This window comes from Erpetoichthys calabaricus, chromosome 11 (assembly GCF_900747795.2).
Source record: "Erpetoichthys calabaricus chromosome 11, fErpCal1.3, whole genome shotgun sequence".
Lineage (NCBI taxonomy): Eukaryota > Metazoa > Chordata > Cladistia > Polypteriformes > Polypteridae > Erpetoichthys > Erpetoichthys calabaricus.
This window is the reverse complement of record NC_041404.2, coordinates 42,486,869-42,507,192: the sequence shown is the minus strand read 5'-3', so window position 1 is coordinate 42,507,192 and position 20,324 is coordinate 42,486,869. Positions and strand designations below refer to the sequence as shown.

Genomic DNA, 20,324 nt, shown 5'->3' with positions numbered 1-20,324 from the left:
TATTTGGAAAATGCTAACCTGGACCTTCATAAATCAGGTACTGATCCTAGTCATTTATTCCTTTTGCCAGCTCCTTGTTTATGGTGAAGTCCATTATTCTATTCCGGAGGAAATGGTGAGGGGGTCATTTGTAGGTAATATCGCAAAGGATTTAGGCAAAGATAACCAGCGACTAAAAACTGGGGGCGCTCGTATTTATACCGATGATGAAACCGAATATTTTGATCTGAATATAAATAAAGGGATTTTAGTTGTGAAGGAGAGGATTGACAGAGAGCAGATGTGTCGATCAATCCCTGTGTGTTCATTACATTTTCAGATAGTACTCGAAAATCCGATGGAATTACATCGTGTAACGGTAGATATTGTTGATATTAACGATAACAGGCCCACGTTTCAAAAAGATAATATTCGGTTAGAAATTAGTGAGTCGTCTCTTCCTGGAGCTTTGTTTTCTCTGCCGAGTGCTATAGACAACGACGTGGGCGTAAACACATTGAAATCATATACCCTCACACCTAATGACCATTTTAAATTGAAAACAAGTACACAGTCTGATGGAAACAGTTACGTGAGTTTATTGCTAGAAACGCAGCTGGACAGAGAAACACAGGAGGAGCATATTCTCCTTTTGACCGCTGTTGATGGAGGCGATCCTCCGCTGTCTGGAATACTTGAAATTCGTATTATTGTTCTCGATATTAATGATAATGCTCCTGTTTTTACGCAGGAGGTTTATAAAACGTCTATTCCAGAGAATACTATAATTGGATCCGTGCTTACCAGAGTTAACGCCACTGATGCAGACAAAGATATGAATGGACACATTAAATATTTTTTTAATCACATCTCGGACAATGCTCAAGATATTTTTGAACTGAATGCAGACTCTGGTGAAATAAAACTCAAGGGACAACTTGATTACGAAAATAATAAAATGTACGAAATGAACATCCAAGCTAAAGATATCAGTGGCCTTTTAGGTTCCGGTAAGGTAATAGTAGAAGTAATGGATGTAAATGATAATGTGCCGTTTATAAATCTTATATCAGTTTCTAGTAAAATCTCAGAGGATTCATTGCCTGGGACTGTGGTAGCAATGATAAATGTAAAAGATAAAGACTCTGGAAGAAATGGTAAAGTCAATTGTTTTATTGATAATAGCATTCCATTTAAACTGAAATCGGCTTTAAATAACTTTTATAGCTTGGAATCGGACGGATTTCTGGATCGTGAAAAAACGCCAAAGTATAACATTAGTATTATGGCTACAGATGAAGGCGAACCTTCGCTATCAGCTGCACGTACAATTACACTTGAGATAAACGATGTCAATGACAATCCTCCACAATTTGAACAGCAACACTACTCCACTAATATAAATGAAAATAATACCCCAGGATCTTCCTTTTTGTCAGTTCGTGCCAAAGATGACGACTCAGGTCTAAACAGTAGGATCTCCTACTATATTCAAGAAACCCGTCTTCAGAACATCTCTGTGTTGTCGTTCGTGTCTGTTAAGTCAGATGAAGGTGTCCTTTACGCTGTTCGTTCATTCGATTATGAGCAGATGAGCCAGTTTCAAGTCTCCGTGATAGCTAAAGATGGGGGATCCCCGTCCCTCAGCTCAGCTGTCGTCGTGGATGTGTATATTCAAGATCAAAATGACAATCATCCAGAGATTTTATACCCCATTCAAAATAAAGAATCCCCAGTCGCAGAATTCATACCTCGTTCTGCAGATATTGGCTATCTCGTTACCAAAGTTGTTGCTGTTGACAAAGACTCTGGAAAGAACGCTTGGCTTTCTTATAAAATTACCAAAGCCACTGACCAGACACTTTTTGAAATCGGCTTAAATAATGGAGAACTGAGAACACTTCGACAGATTACGGAAAAAGACCCTACAAAGCAAAGGCTAACGATTTCTGTTGAGGACAGCGGGCAGCCTCCTCATACGGCAACTGTGAATGTAAATGTTGCCATAACTGATAACTTTGCACTTGCTATTTCAGAGTTCAGTGACTTAGCACAGGAGAAGATTGATGGTGATCTCACATTATACTTAATTCTTTCGTTGGTGATAATCTCGTTTCTTTTTGTTATTTTCATCATAGTCCTGATATGTTTAAAATTCCACAAATGGAGGAGGTCTAAATTTTTCAACGAATGCGCCAACGGAACTCTCCCTGTTATTCCTTATTACCCTCCGCGCTATGCAGACGTTGGAGCCACGGAAACTCTTTGTCACGTTTACAACTACGAAGTCTGCCTCACGACAGATTCTGGAAACAGTGAATTCAAATATGTAAAACCATTGGTTCAAAGTGCTGTGGATAATCCTGTTGAAACGGAAAAGAAGTGTTGCGATCCCAAAAGTGATTTCTCAGCAGAGGAGGAACTCGTTCAGGTAAGACTGATTATAGTGAATATTACCCACGGTCAGAACTACATATCTTTTAATAACACCTGTGATGGAATTTAACCTGTCTACATCTTTTTGAATCTTCTAAAATTGTGCATTTCTAAGCAGCTTTACTAAACAATGATTTAACAGATTTCATAACAACAACAACATTTATTTATATAGCACATTTTCATACAAAAAGTAGCTCAAAGTGCTTTACATAATGAAGAAAAGAAAAATAAAAGACAAAATAAGAAATTAATTTAAGGCAACATTAGTTAATATAGAAAAGGAGTAAGGTCCGATGGCCAGGGTGGACAGAAAAAAAAAACAAAAAAAAACTCCAGAAAGCTGGAGAAAAAAATAAAATCTGCAGGGGTTCCAGGCCACAAGACCGCCCAGTCCCCTCTGGGCATTCTACCTAACATAAATGAAATAGTCCTCTTTTTATAGTTAGGGTTCTCACGGAGTCACTTGATGCTGATGGTCATACAGACTTCTGGCTTTTAATCCATCCATCATTTTTGGATCATCATGGAACTTAGAGTAGATGGTGGCAATGCAAGCCACCACCAAAAGGACACCGGAAAAGGAAACAGAAGAGAGAGTAGGGGTTAGTACAGATTTTAGAGCCACCATGAATAGTTATTATAATGAATTGGATATACAGAGTATCAGGATTAACTTACAGTGAAGTTATGAGAAGGCCATGTTTAAACATAGGCAAGTGTTTAATTGTTGACATAAATCTTAAGCAAGTAAACTCGATTATGAAAAGATGTACCAAATCAGCAGTTACAGCTCTTGTCATGAGTAGTCATCTGAACTTGTTTACTATTGTATTCAAAATATTTTTGTAAGTTGATTTTTATTAGTCTCAAAGTATTAGTTTCCTGTGATTTAATATAAACACTACATGCACGAGGTACGTGATCCCGATTACCTCAGATAACATATACAATTTTTTTTATTTTTTAATTTAAAATCTCCAAGGAACTTTTTCTATTAGTCTCCAATACACATTAACTTAGATGCATTATTATTTATTCGTACTTACATACATGTTGTAAATGTTTACATTTCATCCATACAGAAATTGAAATTCTTTTTCAATTTTCATCTCTTTATTATACTAAATATCACTGTGTGTTGGATAGTTTTTGTTTACAGTTTCCTTCATTTTTTTAATCTTATTTTTTAATTTGTTATGTATGATATACCTATTGATGTCCAATGCTTCTTTGTAAAATAAATATTCTCCTGTTATGTTCAAATTGCATGTTATAATAAACATGGAACATCTGCATTTTTTCCTCATTCTCCTACTGTTTCTATGGGTATTGAATACCCATATTGGGTACATAAAATAATTTTAATTTAGTGGCAGAATGGTGCAGTAGTAGTGCTGCTGCCTCTTCCCCAGGTGGAGTTTGCATGTTCTCCACATGGATTCCCTCTGGGTATTCTAGTTTCCTCCCCAAATCCAAAGACATGCACCTCCTGCAATGACTGAAAAATATTGTTGCCCTCAAAACATTTTGAGTTAGTAGAATGAATATCTAAAAGACATGAAGGTTAGGCTGATTGGTGCCTAAAATGTGGCCCTGAATTAGTTTGTGTGGGTGCATATGTGACTGTGGCCAGAAATGAAATAACACATTCATGGTTGTTATAAGCCATCTTGAATGGTTAGGTAGAGGGGTCAGTTCATATGCTGAATAGACTATAATGATTCAGCTGCCATTTTTAGAAGTATATATTAACATTCTGCAATTATTGAATACTATAGAGTTAGATTACTTTTAAAAATCTGTGGGTGGGCAGCATGTACTGTGTAAATGCAAGTTAAATTTTGAACGTACCTCAAATTAATTGCATTTCAGGATTGTTTTTATATGCAGATACAGAGAGACGTCAAGTAAAATGACACTTTTTATTGGCTAACTAAAAAGATTACAATAGGCAAGCTTTCGAGGCAATTCAGTTCCCTTCTTCAGGAAAGATGTAATACAGAAACTGGAGTTTCCTGCGTTTATATAGACACTAGGACAGATACAACATTGGAAATCCTTTAAATGAGACATCTTAAATGTAAAAAAAAAAATTAATAGACCTCTTCAGGCTAAGATTCATTAAGTAAGAGAGGAGAACAATATATAGGCAAGGTCTGTGGATCAGAAAACTGTCCAAAGTCTCTGACTCTGAATGTGGGTCTGTAGACAGGTTTTCTCTGTCAATCCAAGAGATGCAAACAACCCTCATATCTGGCCATGAAACTCTTGTCTCTATTCAAATCATGTTGTGATGTGTTACATTTTAGCATGAGTTTCACTTCCCATTCTTTTCTCTCTTGCTGTGTTTTGAAGTTGCCCATAAGTACTGTGACTTTAAAGTCCCTCTCACAGTGTCCATGGCTGTTGAAGTGGGCTGCTACAGGAACATCTGTCTTGCCATGCTTGATGTGGAACCTGTGTAAATTCATTCTCTGGTGGAGTGTTTGTCCAGTTTCAACCACATAAGAGTGCAGTGTCAACACATTTCATACAGAGAATTAGGTACACCACATTAGATGATCTGCAGGAAAATGATGCCTTTAGGCAATGTTCTAGTTGGCAGTGTGGTTTAACTACACGGTCTATATTATAAATGTGAGCACATGTTTTACATCTTTTCTGTAGGCAGGGAGTTGTGCCATTTTTTGTTGGTTCACTTAGGGAGCTTCAGACAATTAGTTGCTGCAGGTTTGGCGGTTGTCTGTATGCCAGGAGGGGAGGTTCTGGAAATACATTTTTCAGTGTTTCGTCATTGTGTAGCATTGGCTGAAGTTCTTTTATAATTTTTTGAAGTGCTTCAAGATGTGGGTTATAGGTGACAACAAGGGGTATGCGGTTCTTGATGTCTTTGTTTTTATATTCCAGAAAGTTGTCTCTGGGTATGGCAGTAGCTCTTCTTGTTTGAGTGCCTGTTGTCTTGGGGGTGTAACCTTGTCTGATAAAATCTTGTCTAAGATCCTGCAGTTGTTTATCCCGGTCTGTCGGGTCTGAGCAAATACAGTTGTATTGTATTGCTTGGCTGAAAATAATGGAGTGCCTTATATGCTTGTGGTGAAAGCTGTCACTTCTCAGGTAGGTCCGTCTCTCTGTTGGATTGTGAAAAACAAAAGTTACAAGGGTGTTGTCTTTCAGTTGAATGGTGGTGTCAAGGAAGCGGACTTCTGTTGTTGAATAATTCAGCTTCAGCTTTATGTTGATGTGGAAAGAATTATATTCATTGTGAAAATGAATGAGGTCCTTCTCACTGACAGTCCAGATTATGAAGATATCATCTATGTAACGGAGATACAGCATTGGTTTTAAGATGCACATTGACATAAAATCTTCCACCAATTTTATTATAAATAGGTTTGCATAGTGAGATGCAAACCGACAGCCCATTGCAGTCCCCATTTGTTGCAAGAAGTCTTGTCCAAATGAGAATAACTTACGTGTCAGAGTGAATTTTGTCATTTGTATAACTGACTCTGTGGGTAAATCATGTTGTCTGAGGTACGTTTCACATGCCAATATGCCATCATCATGGGGGATGTTTGTGTAAAGTGCATCAACATCCATTGTTGCCAGTAAGGTTCCCTCAGGTAAGGGGCCTATAGCAGACAGTACTTTAAAGAAATCTGTGGTATCTTGGATGTAGCTGTTTGTATTGCAGGTGAGGGGTTTAAGCACAAAACTGTCATTTTCCCATGTCTTCATGTGTGAAGAAGTAAAGGGATCCAGCAATTAAAGGAAACAATAACATCATATTAAATTATCTAGGGAATCTAGAGACAGAGAAAGAAAGTACCTCAGTTCTAACAGCTGAAATCAAATATATTACCTGCATCACAAGGTAATATTCAATCATGGGTGTACAAGTATAAGTTAACAATTTAATACATTAAACCTTTATGTATATTTTACTCAGTTTCCAGCACAGACAGACAGACAGATACTTTTTTAATCCCAAGGGGAAATTCACATACTCCAGCAGCAGCATACTGATGCAATAAATAATATTAAATTAAAGATTGATAAAAATGCAGGTAAAAAAACAGACAATAACTTTGTATAATGTTAACGTTTACCCACCCCCCCCAGGGTGGAATTGAAGAGTCGCATAGTTTGGGGGAGGAACGATCTCCTCAGTCTGTCAGTGGAGCAGGACAGTGACAGCAGTCTGTCGCTGAAGCTGCTCTTCTGTCTGGAGATGATACTATTTAGTGGATGCAGTGGATTCTCCATATTTGATAGGAGCCTACTGAGCGCCCGTCGCTCTGCCACAGATGTTAAACTGTCCAGCTCCATGCCAACAATAGAGCCTGCCTTCCTCACCAGTTTGTCCAGGCGTGAGGTGTCTTTCTTCTTAATGCTGCCTCCCCGGCACACCACCGTGTAGAAGAGGGTGCTCGCCACAACCGTCTGATAGAACATCTGCAGCATCTTAGTGCAGATGTTGAAGGACACCAGCCTTCTAAGGAAGTATAACCAGCTCTGTCCTTTCTTGCACTGCGCATCAGTATTGGCAGTCCAGTCTAATTTATCATCCAGCTGCACTCCCAGATATTTTTAGTTCTGCACCATCTGCACACAGTCACCTCTCATGATCACGGGGTCCATGAGGGGTCTGGGCCTCCTAAAATCCACCACCAGCTCCTTGGTTTTGCTGGTGTTCAGGTGTAGGTGGTTTGAGTCGCACCATTTAACAGTCATTGATTAGGTCCCTATACTCCTCTTCCTCCCCACTCCTGATGCAGCCCACAATAGCAGTGTCGTCAGCGAACTTTTGCACATGGCAGGACTCCGAGTTGTATTGGAAGTCCAATGTATATAGGCTGAACAGGACCGGAGAAAGTACAGTCCCTTGTGGCACTCCTGTGTTGCTGACCACAATGTCAGACCTGCAGTTCCTAAGACGCACATACTGAGGTCTGTCTTTAAGATAGTCCACGATCCATGCCACCAGGTATGAATCTACTCCCATCTCTGTCAGCTTGTCCCTAAGGAGCAGAGATTGGATTGTGTTAAAGGCGCTAGAGAAGTCTAGAAACATAATTCTTACAGCACCACTGCCTCTGTCCAAGTGGGAGAGGGATCAGTGTAGCATATAGATGATGGCATCCTCCGCTTCCACCTTCTCCTGATATGCAAACTGTAGAGGGTCGAGGGCGTGTTGAACCTGTGGCCTCAGGTGGTGAAGCAGCAGCCTCTCCATGGTCCTCATCACATGTGATGTCAGAGCAACAGGCCGGAAGTCATTCAGCTCACTAGGACGTGATACCTTTGGGACTGGGGTGATGCAAGATGTTTTCCAAAGCCTCGGGACTCTCCCCTGTTCCAGGCTCAGGTTGAAGATGCGCTGTAGAGGACCCCCCAGCTCCGATGCACAGACCTTCAGCAATTGTGGCGATACTCCATCTCGGCCCGCTGCTTTGCTGGCACGAAGTCTCCTCAGCTCTCTGCTCACCTGCGCTATGTAATTGTGGGTGGGGATGTCTCTCCTATGCTGGTATCAGCAGAAGGATGTGTGGAGGGTGCAGTACTCCGAGGTGAGAGTGTTCACTGTGTCATTTTGGAGAAATTTCTTAAAGATTAGATCTTACCAAACATAATCCCATTATATTAAAAGCTGATTTGTCTTGTCTTACGATTTATATATACTTAACATATACATATTAAAGCAGTCTTTAAAGATAAACTTAAACATGACAGATCAGGAATATTTGTGATGAGTTAACCAAGACTGAGATGAAGTGAATTGTAAATACTATATATTATATGAGAAAGCAATATCTACATTCCCAAAAATAATTTTGATCAAATAACTAGCGCGAGGCTGGTGATCAAGCTTAAAGAAATGGAAAACTGAGGCACAGAGCGTATGTGGATGTAGAATTAGCTTAGAAACATACAGCAAAATCTTTTTTTTTCCCTCACAGTTAGTTATTACTTAAAAGTACAGTCTGTGTGGATGAGTGATGGAGTGCTTTTTAGATAAACAGAGGAAACTCTGTTTATCCCTAGAGGGAAATATGGCTTTTTACAGCAGCTCATTAAGTAAATAAATACACACTCACAGACATACATGGTTTAAGCACACACCAGACCAACAAAAAAAGTGGGGAAAAAAAATACTTCTGACTTGGCAATCCCAGTCACACTGAGGCATTTTACAAGTGTATTGCTGCTGACATAAAGGAGTCCCAGTCACTTTTCTTGACACACTTCTGCTGAATAATTTGTTTTCTGAAAGTCCTCATTGTTACTGTGTAAGAAGAGAGATGTGCAGCATTTTTCATAGTGGTGCTCAATTTTCTTTTGATCTTCTCCTTCACTACTACCTCTGTTGTGGAGAATGGACTCACTCTCTCTTCAAAGTAAACACTCGTAGTCTCAAGATGTGCAACCAGAATGGACTTTATTGTAAACATGTACATAGCTGTCTCAGTTCAATGAAGTGAGTGCCCTTCGTTGTGTGAATCTTACATTTATTACAATTCTAATCAGTATGTCTTTTTGCACTTTTCATCATTATCTGACTCTAAAAACACATCTTTCATTTCTAATGGTTATGCATGTAACCATTGTTTTCTCATGCTTTATCAGAAGTGATTGCTTTTCTTACCCTAGCTGCCACCATTATTTTAAAACCAAAACATACCACCCACCCCTAGGTGTGACCTTCTCTGTGTCCACTAAATTACTTTCCACAATCCTGACCAAGGGCTGGTAGATAATGATGACCTTTCATGCATTAAGAAAAATAAAAAATAAAGGTGCAAACCTTTAATGGTTTAAATCTTTCAAAACCTAAGGCTATAGCTAATACAGTATGTTCCATTATTATTTGATGGAGATTACTTTAACACAACTTTTAAATTCTCCATATCTCCAGGGGGTCCAGAGTACATCCAATGTCTGAATCTGCCTTCTTATTTATTTTTTTGATTCGGTGGTCATCTCTAGAAGTGATGTTACTAGCTCAGCAAACCACAGTGCAGAATATCACACTGGCCATCACAGAGTTTTAAAATATCTGAAGGATGTCAAAACACACATTAAAGGAATGCCATCACCTAAGAACAAAGAATCTGCTCTTCCATTTCATACATAATTTCTCTGTGTTATGAGACCAGTCCAGCCCGTCATCGATGTGGATCCTCAAGTACAAGTGGACCACCTCTACATCAACTCTCTGAACTGTAACATTACATAGAGGCTCTTTGGTGCTGTCAAAGTGAAAGACCAGTTCTGTGGCTTCACTGATGTTAAGTTGCAGACAACTCTTTCTGCTCCAAGAAACAAAGTTCTCCACCTGACTCCTATATACTGTCTTATGCCCCTTATAGATGAAACCCATAACAACAGTATCACTTTGAGAATTTCTGCAAGTAACATGACCTTGTGGTAAATTTACAGTGTGAGGTCTACGGAGTAAAGTGAAAAGGGGACAGGACTGTCCTTCACTTAAATCTTAGTCCAATAGGCAAACTGCAGTGGGAACAGGCGATCTACCACAAGAGGACTCAAATAGTCCATTACCAGGCCTTCTGACATTCATTCGCACTGAGTCTGCTTAGTGTAGCAAATCTTCTTAATTGAATGCTTCACAAACATAAAGGGAACACATAAAATTGACACAAAAAGAACTTACCCATAAAGAAGTAATTGAGATAAAATAAAAGTGAGGTGGAAACATAGCCTGCTGAAATAAAAAACAGCAATCCTTTGCCAGATCCTGCACACATTGTGCATCTAATGTAACAAGATAAAAGGTTAAGAGTTCATATGATTCCAACAATTACAAAACTGATGAAGCAACCTTTGCCTTAAATAGTTTTGCCTTCTTTTTATGCAACATCATATAGTGCAATATACTGCAATTGATTTGGTGAGTCATATTTAAATGAGTGACACTATGGCCACTCAAAATCACCATTAATCAGTGGCAGCATATGGACCTGCAGATTTGTACCTTTTAATCTCTTTGTATTGCTACATTTTCTGACAATCTGCCACAGGCAGACAAATGTTTTTAAGTATGTGAAATGCAGTTTTCCTTAAAATATCCTATTTAAACATCCTATTTAACTGTCCACTTAGGTTTCTTTTCTTTTGAATAAATGTATTTTTCCTTTATTTTCTCAGTTGAAAACTGCAGTTTTCGAATCTGTATATTCCTCAATTTAGAAAGTATTGTACTGCATTTGGTCAGCATGGTGGTGCAGTGGAAGTGCTGCTGCATCAAATTAAGGAGACTCCCTGTGTGGAGTCTGCATGTTCTTCCCATGTCTGCATGGGTTTCTTCCAGGTGCTCCAGTTTCCTTGAAGTCCAAAGACATGCAGGCTAGGTGAACTGGAGATCCTAAATTAGTGCTATTATGTGCTTGGTGTGTGGGTGTTTGTGTTTGCACTGCAATGGACTGGGCTCAGTCCTGGGTTTGTTCTAACTTGTACCCTATGCTGGTTGGGATATGCCTCAGCAGACCCCCGTGAACCTTTTCAGTCCTTTTCAGGACTAAGCTGGTTAGAAAATGATGGATTGATTATACTGCATTCCTTCCTGACACCTTTCTTACAGCATAAAATGCAACACTACTATCCCATAACATGGCTATAAACTTAAATCACCTCATTTTAATACTCCCTTCTTTGTGATAGGTGCCTATTGCTTTCAGTAAATTTTATACTATGCAAAGCAAAATATCTTCCAAAATTGTGGAAAATGTTTGAAACCCTCTTTGCATGGGGAAAATTGAAAACTGAAGTAAGTACAGTTTCTTTATTTTAACAAAAACCAAAAGTGTTGATGATTTGACAAACATAAAGACTGAGGTTTTGGTAGTGACTTATAGTATACCTACAGTTATATCCATTATCCAACCTGCTATATCCTAACTACAGGGTCACGGGGGTCTGCTGGAGCCAATCCCAGTCAACACAGGACACAAGGCAGGAAACAAACCCCAGGCAGGGTGCCAGCCCACCGCAGGGCACACACACACACACACACACACACACACACACACACACACCAAGCACACACTAGAGACAATTTAGAATCGCCAATCTACCTGATTTGCATGTCATTGGACTGTGGGAGGAAACCGGAGCACCCGGAGGAAATCCAAGCAGACACGGGGAGAACATTCAAACCCCACAAAGGGAGGACCCGGGAAGCAAACACGGGTCTCCCAACTGCGAGGTAGCCGCGCTACCCACTGCGCCACCGTGCCGCCCTCAGTTGCAAAACCACAGTTTTGGTTAAATATACTCATTTAAAAAATAAATAAACAGTAATAGCACAAAAAACAAACGTCCTGATTTATAGGTAGACATACGGATTTCATTAAGATTTTTTCATACTGGAATGATTCTTTTTTATGTATATGTAAATATCGAAAGTCCTAACATTTTTCCGAATATTTATTAACACCTTGTATTTACTTAGCAGTATGCATTAAAGATATTTTAAATGTAAGATACAAAAACCAAGGCGAGTTTCCGTCAAAACAGGTGTGTTATCCCACCATATAATTATATTTCTGCGTGTGTGCATTTAGTGTTACTCGTATTTATATGCTTATAAATGTTCCTCATTAATATGTAGTTGTTCATTGCATGTTGTGATACGAATTCTACAGCTATGTTGATAAAACCAGGAAGAGATTTAAATGCAATTCAGTATTAAATTTCATTTTAAAGTATGTGGTGAGATTCTGCATTCTTGTATTTTGTCTGTGAGTGCCGCTGTTGATCAATAAGGTGATTTTCGCGCAGCTCCAATTCGGCAGGCCCTCCCCTAACACATTTCCGCATTTTATAAAGACAGAAGATGATTGCCGTGCACAAATACAAGGATGAAAAATGCAATTAACGGATACAAATTTCAACTTAGTTTGACGCAAAGATGATGTTCGGACACATGCACACACATTTCCTTCCGAATTAAGGAGTATTCAAAGAAAGCCGATAACCTTTTTCAGCTAAAATAAACGACGGTCTTTTGTTGTTCTCGGATCATTTGGAAAATGCAAGTCTGGATTCAGCAGGTACTGATCTTATTTTTTATAAAATTGTCCACATTTCTCGTAGCCTTGGAAGTTCGTTACTCTATTCCTGAGGAAATGGTGAAAGGGACTTATGTTGGCAACATTGCAAAAGATTTAGGATTAGATAACCAGAGACTTAAAACAGGAAAAGCTCGCATTTTTACAGAAGGGGACTCAGAATATATCGAATTAAATATGAATAAAGGGATTTTAGTTGTAAGGGAAAGAATTGACAGAGAACAGTTGTGCGGGATAATATCTCCCTGCTCCTTAAATTTCCAAATTGTACTTGAAAATCCTATGGAATTTCATAGAATTGCCGTTGATATTGTTGACATTAACGATAATGATCCCATGTTTGAAAAAGAAAACATTCAATTAGAAATCTTAGAATTATCTCCACCAGGAACATTGTTTTCATTGCCTAGTGCTTTAGACAGTGATGTGGGTGTAAACAGTTTGAAATCATACACTCTCACGCCTAATGATCATTTTAAATTAAAATTACGCACGCAACCCGATGGCAGCAATTCTGTGAATTTAATGTTAGAAACGTCACTAGACAGAGAGACAAAAGAAGAATTTGTCCTCCTTTTAACTGCACTTGATGGCGGAGATCCCCAGCGATCTGGCACAGTCGAAATTAAAATTATTGTGCTTGATGCAAACGACAATGCTCCCCTTTTTGCTCAAGAGCTTTATAAAGCTACAGTCACCGAGAACGCCCCCATGGGCACTGTCTTAATTAGAGTTCATGCTACGGACGCTGACAAAGACATCCACGGGCGAATTATTTATTTTTTCTCGCATGTCTCTCATAATGCGCTGAACTTATTCGAAATAAATCAAGATTCAGGCGAAATTAAACTGAACGGTCAAATTGACTATGAAAATAATAAAATGTATGAAATGACAGTGCAAGCTAAAGACTATGGCGGTCACGTAAGTTCCACTAAAGTGATAATTGAAGTACTTGATGTAAATGATAATATACCGAGTATAAATTTCATGTCTGTTTCAAGCCAAATTTCTGAAGACGCAATACCTGGGACAGTAATAGCAATTATTAAAGTGCAAGATAAAGATTCTGAAAGAAATGGAAGGGTCAGTTGCTTTATAGATAATGACATTCCCTTTAAACTTAAATCCTCTATAAATCATTTCTATAGTTTGGAAACAGATGCATTTCTAGACCGAGAAAAAACAACCCGTTATAATATTACAATTGTTGCTAAAGATGAAGGTGAGCCTCCACTTTCCTCATTTCATACGATCACGTTAGACATAAGTGATATCAATGATAATCCTCCAAAGTTCGAAGAGCAGTATTACAAAACGTATGTCATGGAAAACAATTCCCCAGGGTCTTCATTTTTTTCTGTGCGAGCCAAAGATGACGACTCGGGTCTCAACAGCAGAGTCTCTTACTTTATTCAAGAAAACCTTACCCAAAACATTTCAGTTTCTTCTTTCATATCTATTAGTTCAGAAGAAGGAACCCTTTACGTTGTCCGTTCATTTGATTATGAGCAGATAAGCCAAATTCAAATATCAGTTATGGCAAAGGATGGAGGATCTCCGGCTCTTACATCCAGTGCCATTATAGATGTAGTTGTTCAAGACCAGAATGACAATCCCCCAGAGGTTTTATATCCTGTTGTCAGTAAAGGTTCAACAACAGTAGAATTTATTCCTCGCTCTGCAGATGTTGGCTACTTGGTGACTAAGGTTGTTGCTGTAGACAAAGACTCTGGACAGAATGCTTGGCTTTCTTACAAAATTGTCAAATTCACTGATCCGACGCTTTTTGAAATTGGCTTATACAATGGAGAACTCAAAACACTTCGGCACATTATGGAGAAAGATTTTACAAAGCAAAAATTAACTATTGCAGTAGAAGATAGTGGGCGACCTTCTCACTCAGCAACAGTCATTGTTCATATTGCCATCACCGACAGCTTTGCATTGGCATTTTCAGAATTCAATGATCTTGCGCAGGAGTACGGCACTAATGGCGACCTTACATTTTACTTGGTGCTCTCATTGGTGATAGTGTTCTTTCTTTTTATTGTTTTCATTATTGTTTTAATAACTTTGAAATTTCATAAATGGAGGCGCTCCAAACTTTTCAGTGAATGCGCCAATGGAACTGTTCCGGTGATTCCTTATTACCCGCCCCGTTATGCAGACATTGGAGCCACGGGAACTCTTTGTCACGTTTACAACTATGAAGTCTGCCTGACGACAGATTCTGGAAACAGCGAATTTAAATATGTAAAACCGTTGGTCGGGAATGTTGTGGATATTGATCTGAGTGGAACAGAAACAAAGACTCAAACTTTAAGGAATGAATTAACTGCAGAACAAGAAGTCACTACACCGGTAAGTCCAAAGAATTGTCTGTACTATAAAAAATTAGCAACCACGTACATTTAATATAAACCTTTGGATGTTGTACCAAAAAAATAAATTGATCATGATAGTTAATTAGGTTGCATGGTGAAAAAATAACACCTGCACTGGAAAACAGTTATTACTCATTTAATTGTTTTTTTTTTTTCCTTTAAATAACTGCTTACAACTTTATTTAGAGCGTTATTTAATCTTAACCATTTTATAAAGTAAATTGTTTAAGAAGCGTATTAAGTAGTTAAGTAGTTACTTAAGTACTTAACTAGTTAAGTATTTTAAAGGAACACTCCACCCAAAAATCATATTTAGGCATTTAGAGCATAGATGTACAGTCAGGTCCATAAATATTTGGACAGAGACAACTTTTTTCTCATTTTGGTTCTCTACATTACCACAATGAATTTTAAATGAAACAACTCAGATGCAGTTGAAGTGCAGACTTTCAGATTTAATTCAGTGGGGTGAACAAAACGATTACAGAAAAATGTGAGGCAACTAAAGCATTTTTTTAACACAATCCCTTCGTTTCAGGGACTCAAAAGTAATTGGAAAAATTAAATAACTGGAAATAAAACGTTCATTTCTAATACTTGGTTGAAAACCCTTTGCTGGCAATGACAGTCTGAAGTCTTGAACTCCTGGACATCACCAGATGCTGGGTTTCCTCCTTTTTAATGCTCTGCCAGGGCTTTACTGCAGTGGCTTTCAGTTGCTGTTTGTTTGTGGGCCTTTCTGTCCGAAGTTTAGTCTTCAACAAGTGAAATGCCTGCTCAATTGGGTTAAGATCAGGTGACTGACTTGGCCATTCAAGAATTTTCCACTTCTTTGCTTTAATAAACTCCTGGGTTGCTTTGGCTGTATGTTTTGGGTCATTGTCCATCTGTATCATGAAACGCCGCCCAAACAATTTGACTGCATTTAGCCGGATTTGAGCAGACAGTATGTCTCTGAACACCTCAGAATTCATTTGGCTGCTTCTGTCCTGTGTCACATCATCAATAAACACTAGTGTCCCAGTGCCACTGGCAGCCATGCACGCCCAAGCCATCACACTGCCTCCACCGTGTTTTACAGATGATGTGCTATGCTTTGGATAATGAGCTGTTCCACACCTTCTCCATACTTTTTTCTTGCTATCATTCTGGTAGAGGTTGATCTTGGTTTCATCTGTCCAAAGAATGTTTTTCCAGAACTGTGCTGGCTTTTTTAGATGTTCTTTAGCAAAGTCCAATCTAGCCTTTCTATTCTTGAGGCTTAGGAGTGGCTTGCACCTTGCAGTGCACCCTTTCTATTTACTTTCATGCAGTCTTCTCTTTATGGTAGACTTGGATATCGATACGCCTACCCCCTGGAGAGTGTTGTTCACTTGGTTGGCTGTTGTGAAGGGGTTTCTCTTCACCATGGAAATGATTCTGCGATCATCCACCACTGTTGTCTTTGATGGACGTCCAGGTCTTTTTGCATTGCTGAGTTCACCAGTGCTTGATTTCTTTCTCAGGATGTACCAAACTGTAGATTTTGCTACTCATAATATTGTAGTGATTTCTCGGATGGGTTTTTTCTGTTTTCGTAGCTTAAGGATGGCTTCTTTCACCTGCATGGAGAGCTCCTTTGACCGCATGTTGTCTGTTCACAGCAAAATCTTCCACATGCAAGCACATTTTGTTCACTCCACTGAATTAAAGCTGAAAGTCTGCACTTCAACTGCACCTGAGTTGTTTCATTTAAAATTCATTGTGGTAATGTACAGAACCAAAATTAGAAATAAGTTGTCTCTGTCCAAATATTTATGGACCTAAATATTTATCCTAAATATTTATGGACCTTTATGGATGGAAAAAAATGTTTAAGATATAAACAAGCCAATGGTGACCACTGCTGTTAAAAAGTCTACAAAAAAATAAAAGTTACTTGTGTTGCATGCTCAGTTCTTCAGTTCTATGCTCCGAAATGTGCAAACCCATGCATTTTTCAAATAAGATGTTATTGAATAGACACATCCTGAAAAATCAACCAACATCATAAAAAGAAAGACAAGCATAGGATTATGTTTTTGAGTATAAGTCTCTTGACCAATGAAATAGGAGGTTAGGCAGATAGTCAATTCTCAAAAGTCTCATCAGTTCAAAAACTTAATCCTGTGTGACATTCGTTTCATGTTAATTCAGTGCACTGCATATCTCGAAGTATCTATTTAATAACGTTTTAGGAAAAAAACAAATGTGTTTTGAACATTTTGAGCAGAGGACTGGATAAGTGACAGCGACACGAGCAACTTTTTTTTATTGTTTATTTTTACATATTTGTTATCTCCTTTGGTTGGAATATTCCTTTTTGGCTGTTAAATTTTATGTACTTCTGCACATATGTATAGAGTAATTAATGTGTTGTTGACAACATCTTGCAAACAGAAAAATTAAAAATGTGGGCATGTTTTTTTAAACCAAGTGGATTGACGATGTTTAATTTCAGGACTGTAATATTTTCATATAGGTGATGAAAGGTTAAATCTTGCAAACTATTGTTCTTAGAGTGCATTTTAACAAGTAAAAAAGGTGTTTGAAAGAATACTTTATGAAAATAAAATTGTTCCCTGGCTTGCGCCCTGTGTTGGCTGGGATTGGCTCCAGCACACCCCCATGACCCTGTAGTTAGAATATAGTGGGTTGGATAATGGATGGATGGATGGATTTTATCATACAGCACATTTGAAGAACCTCCTTTCACATTGCTCAATGTTCCTCATTTTGAAGACAAACTGCCAATCCTTACCTGTAATGTCAGTGACTATTATCAGTTACAAGAACCTGCTGTGTTTTATATTCTGCACATTGTCCTCTCTAGCCTTTAAAAAATATAAACACTGGCAAGGTGTATGTTCTTCTGTAAAACGTTCATCTGGACTGATTTAAGCTAAGGCCCATATGAAATTAATATATACTTCATAATAATATATTTTATTTGCATTCAAATTCAGGTTTTAAGAAAAGTTAGGTATTATGTCCTATTCAGTGTCAGAAGTTAAAATGCTCATTGGAAGAGCAAAAAATCCTGACCACTGTGAATAAGTGTTTAAAGGAAAACATGACATACATGTTATGGTATCTATAGACAAATTTAAATTCTCTTCACCTTTTCAAGTCATGGTGAACTTGGCCAACCTGATATAGAAACTTATTTTGACAAACAAATGCTCAAATACCATGTAGCCAAAGGTCTCTAATACAAAGATACCAGAACAGAAGTCCTTTACTCTGTAATGGCAGTAGTTCTGGCTCTGTTAGTGCTTTACTTTTTTAGTCTGCTTATTTTCTCCTTTTTTGTTATTGTTAACTGTCTCTGCTGAATATGTTTTGTTCAAATATGTCAATTTGTACATATAAGTAGCATGCTGAATACAATTTTAGGGTTACTGGAGTCAGTGTCTATGTAGCTATATTGGTGCAAGTTAAAAATAAAGAGTGATCCATCACAGTGCAGACTCAGCTATGAAGTCAGGTTAAGCTATTCTGGACCATTTTTTATTTCTGTCTTTGGCAAGTGCAGGAGCACCCAGAGTGAAGCAAAACAATTCTAATACATTCATTTTGTGATATATACTGTATTAATCAAGATAACATTGAATTGATTTAAAAGTACATCACTAGTTTTGTCAATCTCTATTACTGCTTGAAATGACAGATTTCTAAATTCATTATTTATATTTGACTGCAAGGACTCATTTTCAGCAGCTATTCCTTCAGTTCCCTAATAATCTACTCTGTAGTTTAAGAAGAGATTAAAATTGACAAAAAAATCCCACAGATATTGAATGGAGGATGACTGAAAAGCATTTTATGGTCAGCATCCCAGAGTCACCTTTACTTTGTTGCAGGTGACCTCTGGTATTTGGTGTGTATTTAAAGAAGAAGCTAACTGAGGTCTTGTAAAGTGTTTATTTCTCAAACTACATTCCCTATTTCACTGTCTTCTCTCAAGACAATGATAGATGCCATTGTATATATTTTTCAGCAATCTATCACATGAAATAACCTTCATTCATTCAAAGACTGACAGGTTTCATATGAAAGGTTTTTCATTTTTGCAATTTTTTGTTCTCAGCACCAATCTTTAGGAATGCCATACTTTGCAATCCAACTGAACAGAATAACAGATTTCAGTAGTGCTAATGCAGTTATGAAGGTTTCTCTAATAACCAATTTATATTTCAAATTACTAATTAAGGACAAGTCAGGGGAGTTGACCATTAGAACACTGAAGGTAGTTGTTAGCAAAACTAATCATTTCTTGGCTGTATTTTTAAATCAGTGTAATGCTATCTTTATAAAAGAGGTATTGATTTCTATCAGGAAAATGACAATGTTTTGTCTGTGTTTAGACTTTCGACTAGTATGTACATTTTGTATATACATATAGGGTATCTGAATAATTTTTCAGATTCTAAATAATCTCTGGAAATTGAATAGATTCTAAAAAAATGAAGTTTCTCAAATCAAAGCTAAGAAGGAAATCCAGGCTTAGTTTCTCAACTATAGTAGCCACCAAATGAAGGTAAAAAAAAGAAAATGAACAAATCTAATGCTCACTCATGGTATGTTCTCATTTGGAGAACAATATCTAATCAATATATATATATATATATATATATATATATATATATATATATATATATATATATATATATATATATATATATATATATGATTAAATTTGCTCTGTTTCCTTGTATGCAAGAGTGGACCTTGTGATGGACTTCCCTTGTCCATGGCTGGTTTCTAGTCTTACTGCTGGGGAATGCTGTGGGCTTTCATTCCCTTACTTTGGATTGTGTGGTCTGAAAGTGAATATGTGATATTGTGGTTTCCAAAATTTAATATATTTAAGGGATTTCTGACTCTATACTTCCTGACCAGAATATTCCAGTGAATGCAAATTTAAGGATTATTATAGATTTCACAATTAATTTAATTTAAAACCAAAGTGAATCTCTCTAAGGACCCTGATGAAGTATTAGGCCAGTTGTGTGAAAAAATCATACAGTATAATAAAATATTATTCATATTTATTTTTTGAGATATATGCTTTGACTCTGGTGCTTATGATGGAACACTAGTTAATGCATCTGCTTGACACTCCTAAGGGCCTTAACTTTATTAATGTCCTAATTATTGTACGTGTTATGTATTCTTGTTTTTCTGATGTTTGTATTGATTGTCTTTGGAAATTTAAATATTTTCAATGTTTCAGAACAGTGGGTTAAGACACGTTTTAAATTTGTTCTTTAAGTGTGAGGATGCTGTGCTGTTCTGTTCAATACTGGTGCTGCTAAAGCAGGCTTCTGCTTTTTCAGGAAAATTGTAAAAACTGGAGAAAATAAGTTCAGGCAATAAAGAGATTTGCATACACTAAGATGTTACTAAA

General features: G+C 37.6%; 1 protein-coding gene across 1 annotated transcript in view; it reads left to right on the top strand.

The window, feature by feature from the left end:
- The window catches only part of LOC114661283 (uncharacterized), a 47,302-nt gene continuing 26,978 nt past the window's right edge, over positions 1-20,324 (top strand). Inside the window, exons 1-2 of the mRNA XM_028814496.2 lie at positions 1-2,410; positions 12,468-14,873. Of these exons, the coding sequence (XP_028670329.2) occupies positions 11-2,410; positions 12,468-14,873 (4,806 nt within the window). The 5' untranslated portion in view covers positions 1-10. The remainder of the gene's footprint in view (positions 2,411-12,467; positions 14,874-20,324) is intronic.